Here is a 15,810-nt window from a genome sequence, read left to right as displayed (position 1 = left end):
TTTTTCGCACGCCAGCGCGCTGATAAACATGATGTCTACATATGTGGAAATTGGCACCACATTTCCTCAAAAGTAGAAAAAACATATTAGTTATTCTGAATAACTTTCAGCTCTAACACATCTGTGGGTCATTTCTCTTCATTTTAATATACATTTTGTTAGATTTTATTTTGTTATCACTGTACAATACGGTTCTGTTCATTAAAATTAGTAAATGCATTCCTGTATACACCGATCAGCCACAACATTAAAATCACCTGCCTAATATCGTGTAGGTCCCCCTCGTGCCGCCAAAACAGCTCTGACCCATTGAGGCATGAATTTCACAAGACCTCGCTCAGTCGGATTGAGATCTGGGGAATTTGGAGGCCAAGTCAACACCTTGAACTCTTTGTCATGTTACTCAAACCATTCCAGAACAATTTTTGCAGTGTGTCAGGGCTTTATCCTGCTGAAAGAGGCTACTGCCATCAGGGAATACCATTGCCATGAAGGGGTGTACGTGGTCTGCAACAATCTTTAGGTAGGTGGTATGTGTCAAAGTAACATCCACATGAATGCCAGGACCCAAGGTTTCCCAGCAGAACATTGCCCAGAGCATCACACTGCCTCCGTCAGCCTGCCTTCTCCCATAGTGCATCCTGCTGCCATCTCTTCCCCAGGTAAACAACGCACACGCACCCGGCCATCCACATGATCTAAAAGAAAAGTGATTCATAAGACCAGGCCACCTTCTTCCATTGCTCCATGGTCCAGTTCTGACACTCATGTGCCCACTGTAGGCGCTTTCGGCAGTGGACAGGGGTCAGCATGGGAACTCTGACCGATCTGCAGCTACGCAGCCCCATACACAGCAAGCTGCAATGTACTGTGTGTTCTGACACCTTTCTATCATGGCCAGCATTAAGTTTTTCAGCAATTTGTGCTACAGTAGCTTTTCTGTGCGATCAGACCAGCCGGGCTAGTCTTCGCTCCCCACACACATCAGTGTGCCTTGGGTGCCCATGACCCTGTTGCCGGTTCACCGGTTGTCCTTCCTTGGACCAATTTTAGTAGGTACTTACCACTGCATAACGGGAACACCCCACAAGACCTGCTGTTTTGGAGATGCTCTGACCCAGTCGTCTAGCCATCACAATTTGGCCCTTGTCAAAGTCGCTCAGATCCTTACACTTGCCCATTTTTCCTGCTTCCAACACATGAAATACAAGAACTGAGTGTTCACTTGCTGCCTAATACATCCCACCCCTTGACAGGTGCCATTGTAACAAGATAATAAATGCTATTCACTTCACCTGTCAGTGGTTTTAATGTTGTGGCTGATCAGTGTACTTACTGTGCATTTTCACATTGAGAATAAATGGGTTCATCTGAAAGCTGAAAATTTATGCTTTCAGAGGCTTTATATGGAGTTAGGATGAATATATGTGCATTTCGAACTGTTCTGAGACCAGTGCATACAGACAGCACACTAGAGTTAAGTCATTCACTAAATAGGGAGCAAGGGAGCATCCTATAGCTTCCTATGCAGCTACATACATTCAATTCTAAAATCCAATCAAAAGTTCAGTTTCAGACTGCAGATGATGTTTGGACCACTCAAAATGTTTGGCAGACATGGGACAATGGTAATCAGTACATAGATTCAGAATTTTATAATGATACATTTTATTTTTACATGGTTGGCAGTGATTGGATGATTCTGGACATTACTTTGAATAAGAATGATTTATTCAGCTTTCCAGAAAATCAGTTGTAATGTAACGTCTCTAAACAAAATGAATAACCAACACTCCTGGAAACATAATAAACAATTTGATGAAAAAAATTTGACTTTCTATAGCTTTGTATTATTTAAAATTTCACAACTTAGTCCTGTTGTCCACATATGTTGACATACATTTTTTAAAAAAAAAATTTGCTCAAGAATTTATTTATTTATTTATTTTTTATTTTTTTAAATAAACAATGTACAGGTGCATCTCAATAAATTAGAATGTCGTGGAAAAGTTCATTTATTTCAGTAATTCAACTCAAATTGTGAAACTCGTGTATTAAATAAATTCAATGCACACAGACTGAAGTAGTTTAAGTCTTTGGTTCTTTTAATTGTGATGATTTTGGCTCACATTTAACAAAAACCCACCAATTCACTATCTCAAAAAATTAGAATACATCATAAGACCAATAAAAAAAACATTTTTAGTGAATTGTTGGCCTTCTGGAAAGTATGTTCATTTACTGTATATGTACTCAATACTTGGTAGGGGCTCCTTTTGCTTTAATTACTGCCTCAATTCAGCGTGGCATGGAGGTGATCAGTTTGTGGCACTGCTGAGGTGGTATGGAAGCCCAGGTTTCTTTGACAGTGGCCTTCAGCTCATCTGCATTTTTTGGTCTCTTGTTTCTCATTTTCCTCTTGACAATACCCCATAGATTCTCTATGGGGTTCAGGTCTGGTGAGTTTGCTGGCCAGTCAAGCACACCAACACCATGGTCATTTAACCAACTTTTGGTGCTTTTGGCAGTGTGGGCAGGTGCCAAATCCTGCTGGAAAATGAAATCAGCATCTTTAAAAAGCTGGTCAGCAGAAGGAAGCATGAAGTGCTCCAAAATTTCTTGGTAAACGGGTGCAGTGACTTTGGTTTTCAAAAAACACAATGGACCAACACCAGCAGATGACATTGCACCCCAAATCATCACAAACTGTGGAAACTTAACACTGGACTTCAAGCAACTTGGGCTATGAGCTTCTCCACCCTTCCTCCAGACTCTAGGACCTTGGTTTCCAAATGAAATACAAAACGTGCTCTCATCTGAAAAGAGGACTTTGGAACACTGGGCAACAGTCCAGTTCTTCTTCTCCTTAGCCCAGGTAAGACGCCTCTGACGTTGTCTGTGGTTCAGGAGTGGCTTAACAAGAGGAATACGACAACTGTAGTCAAATTCCTTGACATGTCTGTGTGTGGTGGCTCTTGATGCCTTGACCCCAGCCTCAGTCCATTCCTTGTGAAGTTCTCCCAAATTCTTGAATCGATTTTGCTTGACAATCATAAGGCTGCAGTTCTCTCGGTTGGTTGTGCATCTTTTTCTTCCACACTTTTTCCTTCCACTCAACTTTCTGTTAACATGCTTGGATACAGCACTCTGTGAACAGCCAGCTTCTTTGGCAATGAATGTTTGTGGCTTACCCTCCTTGTGAAGGGTGTCAATGATTGTCTTCTGGACAACTGTCAGATCAGCAGTCTTCCCCATGATTGTGTAGCCTAGTGAACCAAACTGAGAGACCATTTTGAAGGCTCAGGAAACCTTTGCAGGTGTTTTGAGTTGATTAGCTGATTGGCATGTCACCATATTCTAATTTTTTGAGATAGTGAATTGGTGGGTTTTTGTTAAATGTGAGCCAAAATCATCACAATTAAAAGAACCAAAGACTTAAACTACTTCAGTCTGTGTGCATTGAATTTATTTAATACACGAGTTTCACAATTTGAGTTGAATTACTGAAATAAATGAACTTTTCCATGACATTCTAATTTATCGAGATGCACCTGTATATATATATATATTTTTTTTTTTCTTGTTTATTAGGTGCTACTAGTACTAATCAAAAAGGGAAATAAAACATTAACACAGCAGTCAAGCTGGGGTGTCAAGAGTATTTAAAAAAACTGAACTATTAATATACGATTCCCAAAATATAATATGAATACTATTATGATGGATTTATCAAACTGATGTATGACTGATGTTATCAGTGTAAGCTCAGTTTAAGCTCTATGAAAGGAACATATGTAGGAACATATTTAAACATTATAGCTCAATATTAACCATTCTTATTATACAATTTCATACTTGAGATTAATTTCCTTTGAGGTAGCTCAATTTTGACAGTGTCAGCAAGCTGAACAAAATGTAACAATGCAACATAAATTCCCATAACCAAAATGCAACATAAATGTTATTCTATATACAAAATGTAATCTCCACAGGTCTGAATTTTTTTTTTTTAAAAGAGCACATTGTCTCGAGCTGTGGTTCTCACCAGCTGGTTTGCTACCCAAAATGGGTTGTAGGCTGATAGGGTCACGGACAGCAGGAAAAAAAATTAAAAAAAATAAATATATATATATATATATATATATATATATATATATATATATATATATATATATATATATATATATATATGCAAAAGCAGAAATAAAATGTAACTAACCATATAATCGTTCATAGTTAGGATAGCAAAATAAAAAGGCTTATCAACTTTTAAAAGGGAGCAGAAAACACTTCCCATTTCTTTTTTTCTTTTTTTTCTTTTTTATTGACGTCAAAGGCTTTGTGTCCATTCAATCTCCAGAGTATTTTGGTGCAAATTCGTCTGCCACTTTGTAGAAACTAGCAAAATTAGGCAGATCACATCATCACATGCCCTCATGATTGAAAACCTCAAAAACAAACTACACAACGTAAAAAATATGACCCAGACCACATTAAATACGGGTTACATTTAGTAATGTGTTGGGTCACCACTCACTGTCCAATGTAAAATCTGGAGCCTGAAGCAAAACCAGCTGAGAACCACTGGTCTACAGCAGCAGAGGAATGAGAAGCACATTTCTGAAAGGTGTCTCTGTACATTTCAAGGGTCAGAACGGCATTCTCACCTATGCCGTGTCCCTTTTTGCAGCTGATCCGGATGCTGGGATGCAGGTTCTGAGGGAGAGAGCATTGACCCTTCAGCTGCGGGCATAAGTGGAAACTTCCAGTCCAGTTCCCATCCTTTCTGCAACGGATGGCATTGTTGCTGACCCCCTGTGGTGAGGGCAAGAGACATGTAACAACATACTTCACTGCGATACTCTAATCTTACAGCCAATAGACATGACTGATCAAGACAATTATTTCTGAACGTGTGTATCGCAGTGTCTGGAAACTAATGCAATCTAATTTTATTTATTTATTTATTTCATTTTGGGTAGATGTGACTGTGACTCGAACCTGTTACGCCTGAATGAGAAGCATGCTTACAATAGAGCGTAACATTTGGGTTCCATTTGTTTTCTCCATCGACTTCTTAGACTTCATAGATTTTTTAACAATACCTTATAAACCTTTAAAGACAGGCCTACAGTAGCATGAGCCCTGAGATTGCTACTCAATGGTACATGCTTCTGTTGAAGCCATCAGTCTGCATTATTTCAACATAGATATTTTAAAAATATTGATTAATAGCGTAATTTTTGGTGAAGAGCCTCACAACCCATGATCATGAAGGGAAATTAACCAACCAGTTAGAGAATTGCAGCAAAAAAAGCACACCAAATGAGCTCAGCAGTGACCGCCCACTTCGATGACACATTGTGAATGAGGCAATAGAGTTGATCTCCCTATGCTCTAAAATGATTTTATTATTATTATTATTATTATTTGTTTATTTCTAAATAATTTGCAATAACCTTAAAGGGGTCATGACATGAGTAATCAAATTGTTTTTGATTTTTTGACATATAAGAGGTAATTCATTGTACAATAAAAACATACTGTATATTTCAGAACTGAAAACTATCTCAGTAGAAAAAGAGCATTTATTTATATCAAGCTGCAAAAACAGCTCGTTTTGAATTTGTGGAACTTTTGACGTCACATGGACCAAATACATCTGCATTTGACTGCCTCTTCAGCAAGACATCAATGCCTATTTTTCGTCTTTGTACCCTTGGCCCCGCCCACTGGTGCTCAGGTAGTCACACAGGTAAAGAGGAGAGAGATGGGCCCGTCATGGGAGATTAATCTACGCCAATGTGGACTTACACAGGACACCTTCATATGTCTATCTGGATTTAAATGTTTTTCTACGTAAAAAATTTAGAAATGCTTTGACTGTTATCATGCCTCTCATGCGACTTTTAAAAGACGCAATGTCAAGTTATAACTCCAAAAAAGAGACCCCCCATTCTGTTTAATCTTGCTGATTGTATTCTTGCTGTTGTGCTTTTTTGAAGGCATCCTGGACCATTTTTGCACCCATCTGTGCTATTTTTAATTGTTGGTCTTTTGTAAACATGAACTAGATAAACGTCTTTGATCATATTGATGCATTTCCGCACAACACCGGCGATGTGTGCCACGATTTAAGAGTGTTACAAGTGCAACTTTTAAAAAAGCATCTCATACTGCTGCTGCCACTGACTGGGAGAAACACATGCTGTTCTGTGTGTAAACAAACTGGAAAAATGTGAGATGTCACTCTGGTGAAGGCCAGCGTCTATGCTTTGGGCTGTTGAAGCCAGTTGAAGCACCCCAACAATCCGGTGGATTTTATTATGTTTGTGTATTCAGAAGATTTCAGCGTGGATTACTTGTGAAACAGTCACACTATAATTCAAGCTTTGCAAAGGAACTGTTATTGGAAGGTGGAACAGTTAAAATTGGACTATTGGAATGCAAAACCGTGAGTAACCAATTCCATTCATGAATTTTTCAAATGTCATGACTGTTTGATAGTTTATGGTGATGCTTGAGTGAACAGTTTTATACATTCAGATGAAATGTGTTGGGTGTACGTATATGTTAACCATGAAATGTAGTTTTATAATATTGTGTGAAGTTAATTTTCTTCAGATTGAGATTCAAATATGGCTGTACTGGAAGGGCTGCTCAATATAGCTAATCACAACAGTGGGCATTTACTTTGAAGTCTTAAAGGATCAGACAGCATAAAACCAAGCGTTTCAGATGGAGGGCCAGAGACAGGGTGGAAAATTATTATATATTACTAAATTATGACTGTTTTGGTGCAAATAAATAAATTAAAAAAAAAATAAAAAATAAAACTTGAGTGGACCTCAGGAAAGATAAAAAAAAAATTTATAAAAAAAAAAAAAAAAAGAAAAGAGTATTTAATGACCCCTATAACATATATTGTTTCTATACTTACAATTAACAACTTTAAATCAATAGTTTTATATTTATTCTAGAGTTTTAAATTTGAGAGTTTTTAATTAAATCATTTGCAATGCTTCACAGGATTTTAACTAATTCCCTCACTACAGATGTTAAGTACACAGTCTTGATCCTTTGTCTTTTTGTCTGAATTTCAAATACTTTTTTGATAAAATCAAAGTTTGTAATGTTGTGATTCACCTCGGTGCTGTTTGTTTTCGTTCATGGCTTAGAACGTTTTTATGAAGAATTTTATGATACCCCTATGGAAATAATGAATGGGAAAAAATCCTTCTGGAGCCAAGGTGGCTGAAAAAGTGGGTGGGCACTGTGATTCTTCATATTATTTTTTTTCCCTGATAAACACAGTTGAGTTAAGACTGGGCAAGGTACATTAGCAATCAGGAATAGAACAATGTCATAAATATGAATATAAAACCAGACCTGTTTACATGGAGGAGATTGTCCGAGCATGTGGTTGGCCCCACTGCAGTGGATCCAGCAGGTGCTGTCAAACTTAAACTTGTCTGTGCACTGGTACATGCCATGGAAGACAGACGGGGGAGGAGGACAAGTCACCGGCTCACACGAGCCCTCCAACCAGCGGCCATCTTCTGTGCACTGACGCTTAAACGCTCGCCTGCAGAAAAAACAGACCACTGTCACACACAATAATCCAATCCCTTCATCACAGAAGAAACCGTTCATTTGTTAAAAAGTTTCAATATGTGTTATATGATAAAAACATGATTAGGTGTTCTGAGTGGTTTTTAGTGCTTTAAAACATGGGTCTTCAACAGGGGGTCCACAAATTATTTTTGATCCACCATTGGTACTCGTAATAATCACTCACTCACATGCCAGCAATAGCAAAATGCCAAATCTTCCTTTCTTGCAATAATCCTTGCTCTAGTAAATAACTGTGCTAGTCAGCAGAAGCGCGCAGCTCGGACAAACCATTTACGCGACCACTGCTCAGTGCTTACCAAGAGCTGCTCAAAGCATGACACACATACAGCGCAGCAGTAGAGGGTCGCGTGAGTAAATGCGTCTGCTTTGCATTGGTCGCGTTGTGCGGTTGAGCAGGTGACAGCCTACAGTTTCTTGTAATGTTATTTGCTTTATGCTTTCAGAACAATAGCTTACTTGCCTGGTGTTAATAAATAGTTATCACTGAGATTATCAAGATGGCATACATGGTCCTTAACATTCCTCACACACAAGACTCTCAATTTGACTCTCAAATCAACATAATTAAAGGTGCACTCTGTAATTTTTACTCTTAATGAAATGAACAGTAATTTTAAAATATATGTATAAAATCATGATCACTCACATGAGATAAAACAGGATCTGTCTGTCTGTCTTTTTCTTTCTTTTATTAGAAAAGGTAGTGTCAACTATGTTCATTTCTACAGAGAAATGGTATATATGAACAATTTCAGTCAGGATTTAGGCCCCATCACTGTATAGAGACTTTACTTATCAGAGTTACAAATGACTTACTCTTATCATCTGGTCACGGCTGCATTTCTCTTGTAGTGCTTTTAGATCTTAGTGCTGCCTTCGACACGATAGATCACGACATTCTCTTGAATAGGCTGGAGAATTATGTTAGCATTTGTGGACTTGTATTAGCATGGTTTAGGTCCTATTAATCAGACCGCTACCACTTTGTATGTGTAAATGACGAATTGTCAAATCAAACAAAAGTTAAGTATGGAGTGCAGCAGGGATCAGTTTTAGTGCCTCGCTTTTCTCCTTATATGTGCTTCCCCTGGGAGATATTATCAAGAATCGTGGACTAAGTTTCCACTGTTATGCCAACTATACCCAACTTTATGTTTCTTCTAAACCTGACTAAATTCCACAATTCTCCAAATTAGCAGAGTGTATCAATGAAATCAAAGATTGGATGGCCAGAATTTTCCTTATACTCTGACAAAACAGAGGTACTAATTATTGGACCAAAAACCTCTAAAAACAAGCCACTAAAATATCATTTGACTCTCGATGGTTGTACTGTTACATCGTCTTCTACAGCGAAGAACTTAGGTGTTTTATTTGATACCAATCTGTCCTTTGAAAATCAAAAGTGCTGTCTAGAACCAAGAAATATGATCATATTAGCTCCTTTCTATCATCATTACATTGGCTACCTGTTAAATTTCGTATTAATTTTAAAATTCTGTCAACAACATACAAGGCTTTGAATGGTCAAGCTCCAAAGTAAATCCATCATGTTCATTACGATCACAAAATTCTGGCATGTTAATAGTTCCAAGAATATCAAAATCCACAAAAGGAGGTAGATCCTTTTCCTGTTTGGCTCCTAAACTATGGATTAGTCTCCCTAACACTGTTCGGGACGCGGACGCAGACGCACTCACTCAGTTTAAGTCTAGACTAAAGACTCTATTTAGCCAGGCATAAACCTAATTTATCCATCAACTCACAATTAGGCTGCTTTAGTTAGGTCTGCCAGAACGAGAAACATTTCTCATAATCTATAACCCAGCAATAAATTGAATGGCATCTACGCTAATAATATTGTATTTATTTCCCTGTCTCAACCCCGGGATTTATATCCTGAGGTTACCAGAGCCAGCTCCGTTCCTGCTTGGTGTCGGACTCCACTGCTATGTGTCGCTGAGTGATGATGACAAACTACAGCCGGTGCTAGCCAAACATCAATTCAGTCTTTTACAATGGACTTCAGAGGATGAACTGATGCCAACTCCAACTGTAAATCATCGGATACTTCATATGCCACTGCCTGAAACTTGAACTTAGTATGGACCCCACCGATCCTCACCGAAATTACCTGCTGGTTTAACTGCGATGCACCTCATTGATCTCAGCCTGCATCACTTTTGTCTATTGATGGACTACACTCTTGAAATAGAATACATAGACTATCAATTAATTGCCAACAAAAGCCCTCATTAGCCAACTAACAATGCATCTATGTGAACTTCTGTATTTAATCCAGGATGGACCTCAAAAACATTAGTCATTAATCTTACAGTTCATACAAAATTTTTGTTTAAACACTGGCCCTTAACACTTACTTAGTTTACAAATTTTAAACCATGACTTGCACTGCACATAAATAACTAATATTGACATTATGTTCATGCTGTTTAGCCAGAGGGGAACTGGCCTCCACAGTGAACCTGGTTTCTCCCAAAGTTATTGTTCTCTAATAACCAACATCTTTTGAGTTTTGTGTTCCTTGCCACAGTCGCCTTCAGCTTGCTCACCAGGGTTCTAAATACAGTTATTAATTATTTAATTATTTATTTTTATACACAGTTTACAATCATATTTTATGCAACTACCCAATGATGACTCTAACAAACAATGAAACTGTAATATCTATAAAGTCTTAAAGCATAATTTTTTGTAAAGCTGCTTTGAAACGATGTGTGTTGTGAAAAGCACTATACATATAAAAATTACTTAACTTTTAGGAGGGGGTATGGCACAGTTATTAACAAGGAAAATTAAAAATGTCACTTCATGTCATCAATGTTGCAGACCACTTGCTGTACATCATTTATTGATTATTTCAATGGCATTGCAATATAAACAACAAAGTATGTACATACTTAAATTGCATATGGTAGCCTACCATACACGTTTTTTTAGGTATAAAATGCAACAATCAATTTTATACTATACAACATGCAACAGGGGTCCCCGGCTCTGTCTGCCTACCTACAAATGGTTGAAGATCCCTGTTTTACAATGTGATTGCAAAGGGTGCACTGAGTGGTTCCTAAGGTGTTGATAGATGGTTGCTTGAATGCTCTGGGTGTTTGCAAGGGCGTTGATATGTGGTTACTACTGATAATTATTCTGAGTGGTTGTTAGTGTGTTACTAGGTTGTTGCAATGGTGCTCTGGGTTGTTTCTAAGTGGTTCCTTACTTGCCCATGTCTCAATAGCTGGGTTTCCATCCAAGTTACGAGTTTAAGTTATGCAGAAATCTGAATATCGCAAAACTATTTTCGAATAAAGTAGTGTTTCCATCCCATGTGTTCAAGAGAACCACATCGTCACATCCAGGGAATTTAGTGTTAAAAAGAAATGGAAGTTGGCGCCACTGGGGAAGCCACAGTGGCTCTTTTATTAAATGTAATAAATAACTTGGTTTAGATTGCACAGTTGCAAAGCTGTGATGAACCTTATGTTTGCTACTGATTGCTGACAGATGCCTTTAATCTAACAGAAACAGGCAGAGTGGGGATGTATTAGTAACCAATCATTTTGATGACAGGCTTTAGCTTTGTCATTTCCAAATGACCAGAGCAACATTTGAGATGCTATGCAATGATACTGGTCTGCTAGATAGTCCTGTTATGATTGAATTATTCAGTCACATTACTTGTTGTGGAAAAGTCACATGACTTTTTTGACATGCATCTAGGATTTTTTTTTAGTAAATGTGTTTCCATCTTAGTTTATACGCATGTCTTCTTACCTAAAAAATTTATTCACCTCATTCAAGCACGCACATTTTCTTTGCATGTTTAAGCAATTTTGTTATTTTAAAAATTTGCATCTTGGTGTTTCCATCCAGCATTTTTTATGCAATATTTCAAAATTCGCAATTTTTTTCTTTTTTAAACCCATCTTACACACCTCATAAAGATGTCAACATAAATAAATATATATATATATACAAACTGTGTTGATTTGTGAATAATCTTAAGTGTGCTGACCTCTTTGGCTTGTTGGCCACATGGTATCCAGGTTTGCATTTGTATTTGCAGAGGCTGCCCACTTTAAGACCTGTCTCATTACAGCGTTTGGTCTGCAGCACAGCGTTGGCCACTGGAGGTGGAGCTGGACAGCGCAACTCACACAAAGCCTCTGGGAACGACCACAGACCGTCTTCCATACAGGTCAGTGTGTTGTTAGTGCCTACAGATGAGACAGACAGCAGGTTCATTAACATTTCAAAGACACATCGGTACAAACATCTACGTAAACCAATATACGCTAGCTATAGAATTCTTTCATTATGTAATTTATCATGTAAAGTATGTAAAGTCTACTTCCATTGTTTCATAGTTTGACTGATTTCTGACCATCATTATTTGGTGGGAAATAAGAGTTAGAGGAGTTATCAATAATGACACAAAAGAACCCATGACATTTGATGTCACTGACGTCAAACCTGTCTTGACGTGTCTTGATGTGCTATATTTGATGTACAGGAGCACAAGTGATATTTGAGAGCTCTGGCAGAAGGGAAAATTAACAGAGGACAATGATTGTCTTTTTGTTTCTTGTTTCTTACACAAAGCTAGTTTATAACTTCATAAGACTTATTATGACATATTTACTACTTTATGATACTTCTGTTTTATAAATGTTTGGGGCTAAACCATCCCTGGTTATTCTATGCTTTTGTTGTATGGATCAAACATTTTGCTATCTTGTAAACAATCTTCTTTTGTATAAAAAAAAAAAAAAGAAATAATATGGGTTTGTAATGAGGGTGAGTACATGATGACATTTTTGCATGAACTATTCCTTTAGTATGGGGGCACAAATGTGACACTAAAGTCAATTGAGAAATCAATAAAACAATCAGTGGAGATACTAGATCTGCTATGCTGCTGCTGCAGAAGCACGTACAGAGACTTACACAGACATACTAAGCTGCTGTTGCTGCACAATTAGAAAAACACAAGACATGCTGCATCAAGCATGTATGACATGCTGCTGCAAAATTAGACAAATACAATCCCCATGTAGCAGATCTAAACAGGTGAAGCTGGGGAGGAAGAGGGTTTTAGAGAAAACTATTGCAGCGTGCTGCAGTGAAACCGGCTTACTTGCAAACTGAGCAAATTTAAATGTTAGGCAAAGAGAGAGTATGCAAGTTTATTGACTACCCGATTACACGCCAAAGGACATATCAGCTTACACCATGTGAGCTGACTGGCTTGACATCACATGTGAGTGGGCTGATTGGCTAACAAATAACAAGTTCAAAAATTAAGCAATTGATAACACAGAAATAATTATGAAAATAAATAATAAATAAAATTTTATAACAGGTAATTAAGAAGTGATTAACAACTGAATATATTTAATTTCTCTGTTGCTTTTCTATTATCTATTGCCCTATTATCGGTTTCTCTCTGACACAGCAGGTGGCACCCAATCTGCTGTCGTTCATTGTCTAGATATTACAGAAGCTCTCAGCGGTCAATGCTGATTGATGATACCGTTTCATGCTAGACCGCCTTCATTAAAGTTTATTTGGGCCCCATATACTTTATCAATATTGAGAAGGCTTCAAAATGTGTAAAGTGCTTTAACAATATCAGTTGCTGCATTGAAATACATTTCAATCACTGAAATATTTTCACAGCTGATTTGATCTTTTAATTTTTGTTCTAAATAATTTTGTTCATTTTGTCAGTGCCCTGTGGATGCTGAGTGGCTTTGACAGAATTGAGGATATATATATATATATATATATATATATATATATATATACTCACTGGCCACTTTATTAGGTACACCTGTACATATACTCATTCATGCAATTATCTAATCAGCCAATCGTGTGGTAGCAGTGTAATGTATAAAATCATGCAGATACAGGCCAGGAGCTTCAGTTAATGTTCACATCAACAATCAAAATGGGGAAAAAATGTGACCTCAGGGATTTAGACCTTGGCATGATTGTTGGTGCCAGATGGGCTGGTTTGAGTATTTCTGTAACTGCTGATCTCCTGGGATTTTCAAGCACAACAGTCTCTAGAGTGTATAGAGAATGGTGCGAGGAAAAAAAAAAAAATCATTGAGCTGCAGTTCTGTGGATGGAAATGCCTTGTTGATGAGAGAGGTCAACAGAGAATGTCCAGACAGGTTTGAGCAGACAGAAAGGCTACGGTAACTCAGATAACCACTCTGTACAATTGTAGTGAGCAGAATAGCACCGCAGAATGCACAACATGTCGAACCTTGAGGCGGATGGGCTAGAACAGCAGAAGACCACGTCAGGTTCCACTTCTGTCAGCCAAGAACAGAAAAAGTCTTGGTTACTGTCGTAACCTCCGTTCCCTGATGGAGGGAACGAGATGTTGTGTCGAAGTATTGACACTAGGGGTCAATCTTGATAGATCAAGACACCTTCAGATCTTTGAGAAAAGGCCAATGAGAATTGGCGAGTAGAATTTTCACGCCACTCCCCCGACATACGGGTATAAAAGGGAGGCTGGAATGCGGATTCATTCAGGTTTATGCACTGAGGAGATGAGACAAGGTCCCGGCCATTACAGCGGTGTAGTTCAGCCTTTGGCAAGAGGGACACAACGTCTCGTTCCCTCCATCAGGGAACGGAGGTTACGACAGTAACCGAGACATTCCCCTTCTGTCACTCACTCGACGTTGTGTCGATGTAGTGACACTAGGGTTCCCTATATGAAATGCCACAATGGCTGAACTATGTTACGTGAACTGCTGATGCAGGTGTAGGCAAGCTACTGTGAGTGTAGGAACAGATGCACTCGGACTGCACGTAGCCTCCCCAGATGCCCCAAAACGTCATGTAATTCTCAACAACCCTGTGGGGGGAAGGAGACGTATCTAGTATAGGAGCAGGCAATATCTAGTATAGGAGAGCCTTTTCTCTCTAAGTTTTTCTCTCCACAGAAAATTAGACTCATAAAATGCGCCGGGGAAGGCGTTCTTTTCCATTCCTATTCTTTCAGGGGGAAAAGACCCCACGGAGGCCACACCCTGCCCTGAAGGGGAGGGTAAAATAGTGGCGAATACGTCATATGGGCCTAAGGCTGCACATGGAAGAGGTGCAGCGGTAGGTCCTGCCCTTCGTAGGGGAGGAGCTCTACAAACGCAGTGACCAGGGCAGAGATGGCTCTGCCAAGGGAGACGTGGGTCTACCGAAAAAGGGAGACTGTAGCACGGAAGATACAGCACAGGAGGTTACCGGGGTAACTGAGACCTGTGGAGCACTTACCCCAGTACAAGGCACGTTAACACACGTACTGGGTCCGACTACGAATTCCTCTGCTGAATTCATGAGCCAGAGGGCTAGAAGAAAGGACATCCAGGGTGCACAGGTCGTGAACACGCATGGGAGAGAAGAGCGCACGGCTTCACCTCGTGGAGGGGAAAGGCGCTATACACAAGCGGCCCCGCGTAACGAAACTTACCTGTTCATACCTGAACATGGGATGAAACCGGCTCAACCCGGAGATTGTAAAATCTCGCAAATGTATTGCGTGTTGCCCAGCCCGCTGCTCTACAGATGTCTGCTAGAGAGGTGCCATTGGCCAGTGCCCACGAGGATGCCACACTCCTTGTGGAGTGTGCTCGAACCCGCAAGGGGGCAGGCACGGACTGGGTTTGGTAGGCCAAAGTGATGGTATCCGTGATCCAGTGGGCAAGCCTCTGTTTGTAGACAGCGTTCCCTTTCCGCTGTCCGCCGAAGCAGACAAAGAGCTGCTCAGAGCATCTAAAGCTCTGCATGTGATCCAAGTAGATGTGCAAAGCACACACCGGACACAGCAACGATAAGGCTGGGTCTGCCTCCTCCGGGGACAGCGCTTGACAGCTCACCACCTGATCCCTAAAAGGACTCGTGGGAACCTCTCACATGAGAGTCTTCCGGATTGAACTCTGGGCACTCTTCGCTGACAGAAAATGCTTGCAGGTCCCCGACCCTCTTGATGGAAGTGAGCGTGGCCAGGAGGGCGGTCTTCAGTGAGACGGCCTTTAACTCGACTGACTCTAGGGCCTCGAACGGGGCTCTCCATAGGCCTAAAAGGACCACGGAGAGGTCCCATGAGGGAAAGAGGCGCAGCCTAGGAGGGTTCAA

The 15,810-nt window shown here is 39.6% G+C and overlaps 1 protein-coding gene across 1 annotated transcript in view; it reads right to left on the bottom strand.

Annotated features, from left to right (window-relative positions):
• The window catches only part of LOC127425911 (pappalysin-1-like), a 224,140-nt gene that overhangs the window by 44,135 nt on the left and 164,195 nt on the right, over positions 1-15,810 (bottom strand). The window contains exons 17-19 of the mRNA XM_051672227.1: positions 11,672-11,873; positions 7,390-7,585; positions 4,668-4,815 (exon numbers count right to left, since the gene is read on the bottom strand). Coding sequence (XP_051528187.1) covers positions 4,668-4,815; positions 7,390-7,585; positions 11,672-11,873 — 546 coding nt within the window. The remainder of the gene's footprint in view (positions 1-4,667; positions 4,816-7,389; positions 7,586-11,671; positions 11,874-15,810) is intronic.

Source organism: Myxocyprinus asiaticus, chromosome 3 (assembly GCF_019703515.2).
Source record: "Myxocyprinus asiaticus isolate MX2 ecotype Aquarium Trade chromosome 3, UBuf_Myxa_2, whole genome shotgun sequence".
Classification (NCBI taxonomy): Eukaryota; Metazoa; Chordata; class Actinopteri; order Cypriniformes; family Catostomidae; genus Myxocyprinus; species Myxocyprinus asiaticus.
The sequence above is the reverse complement of the archived record's forward strand: the minus strand, read 5'-3'. Positions and strand labels throughout refer to the sequence as shown.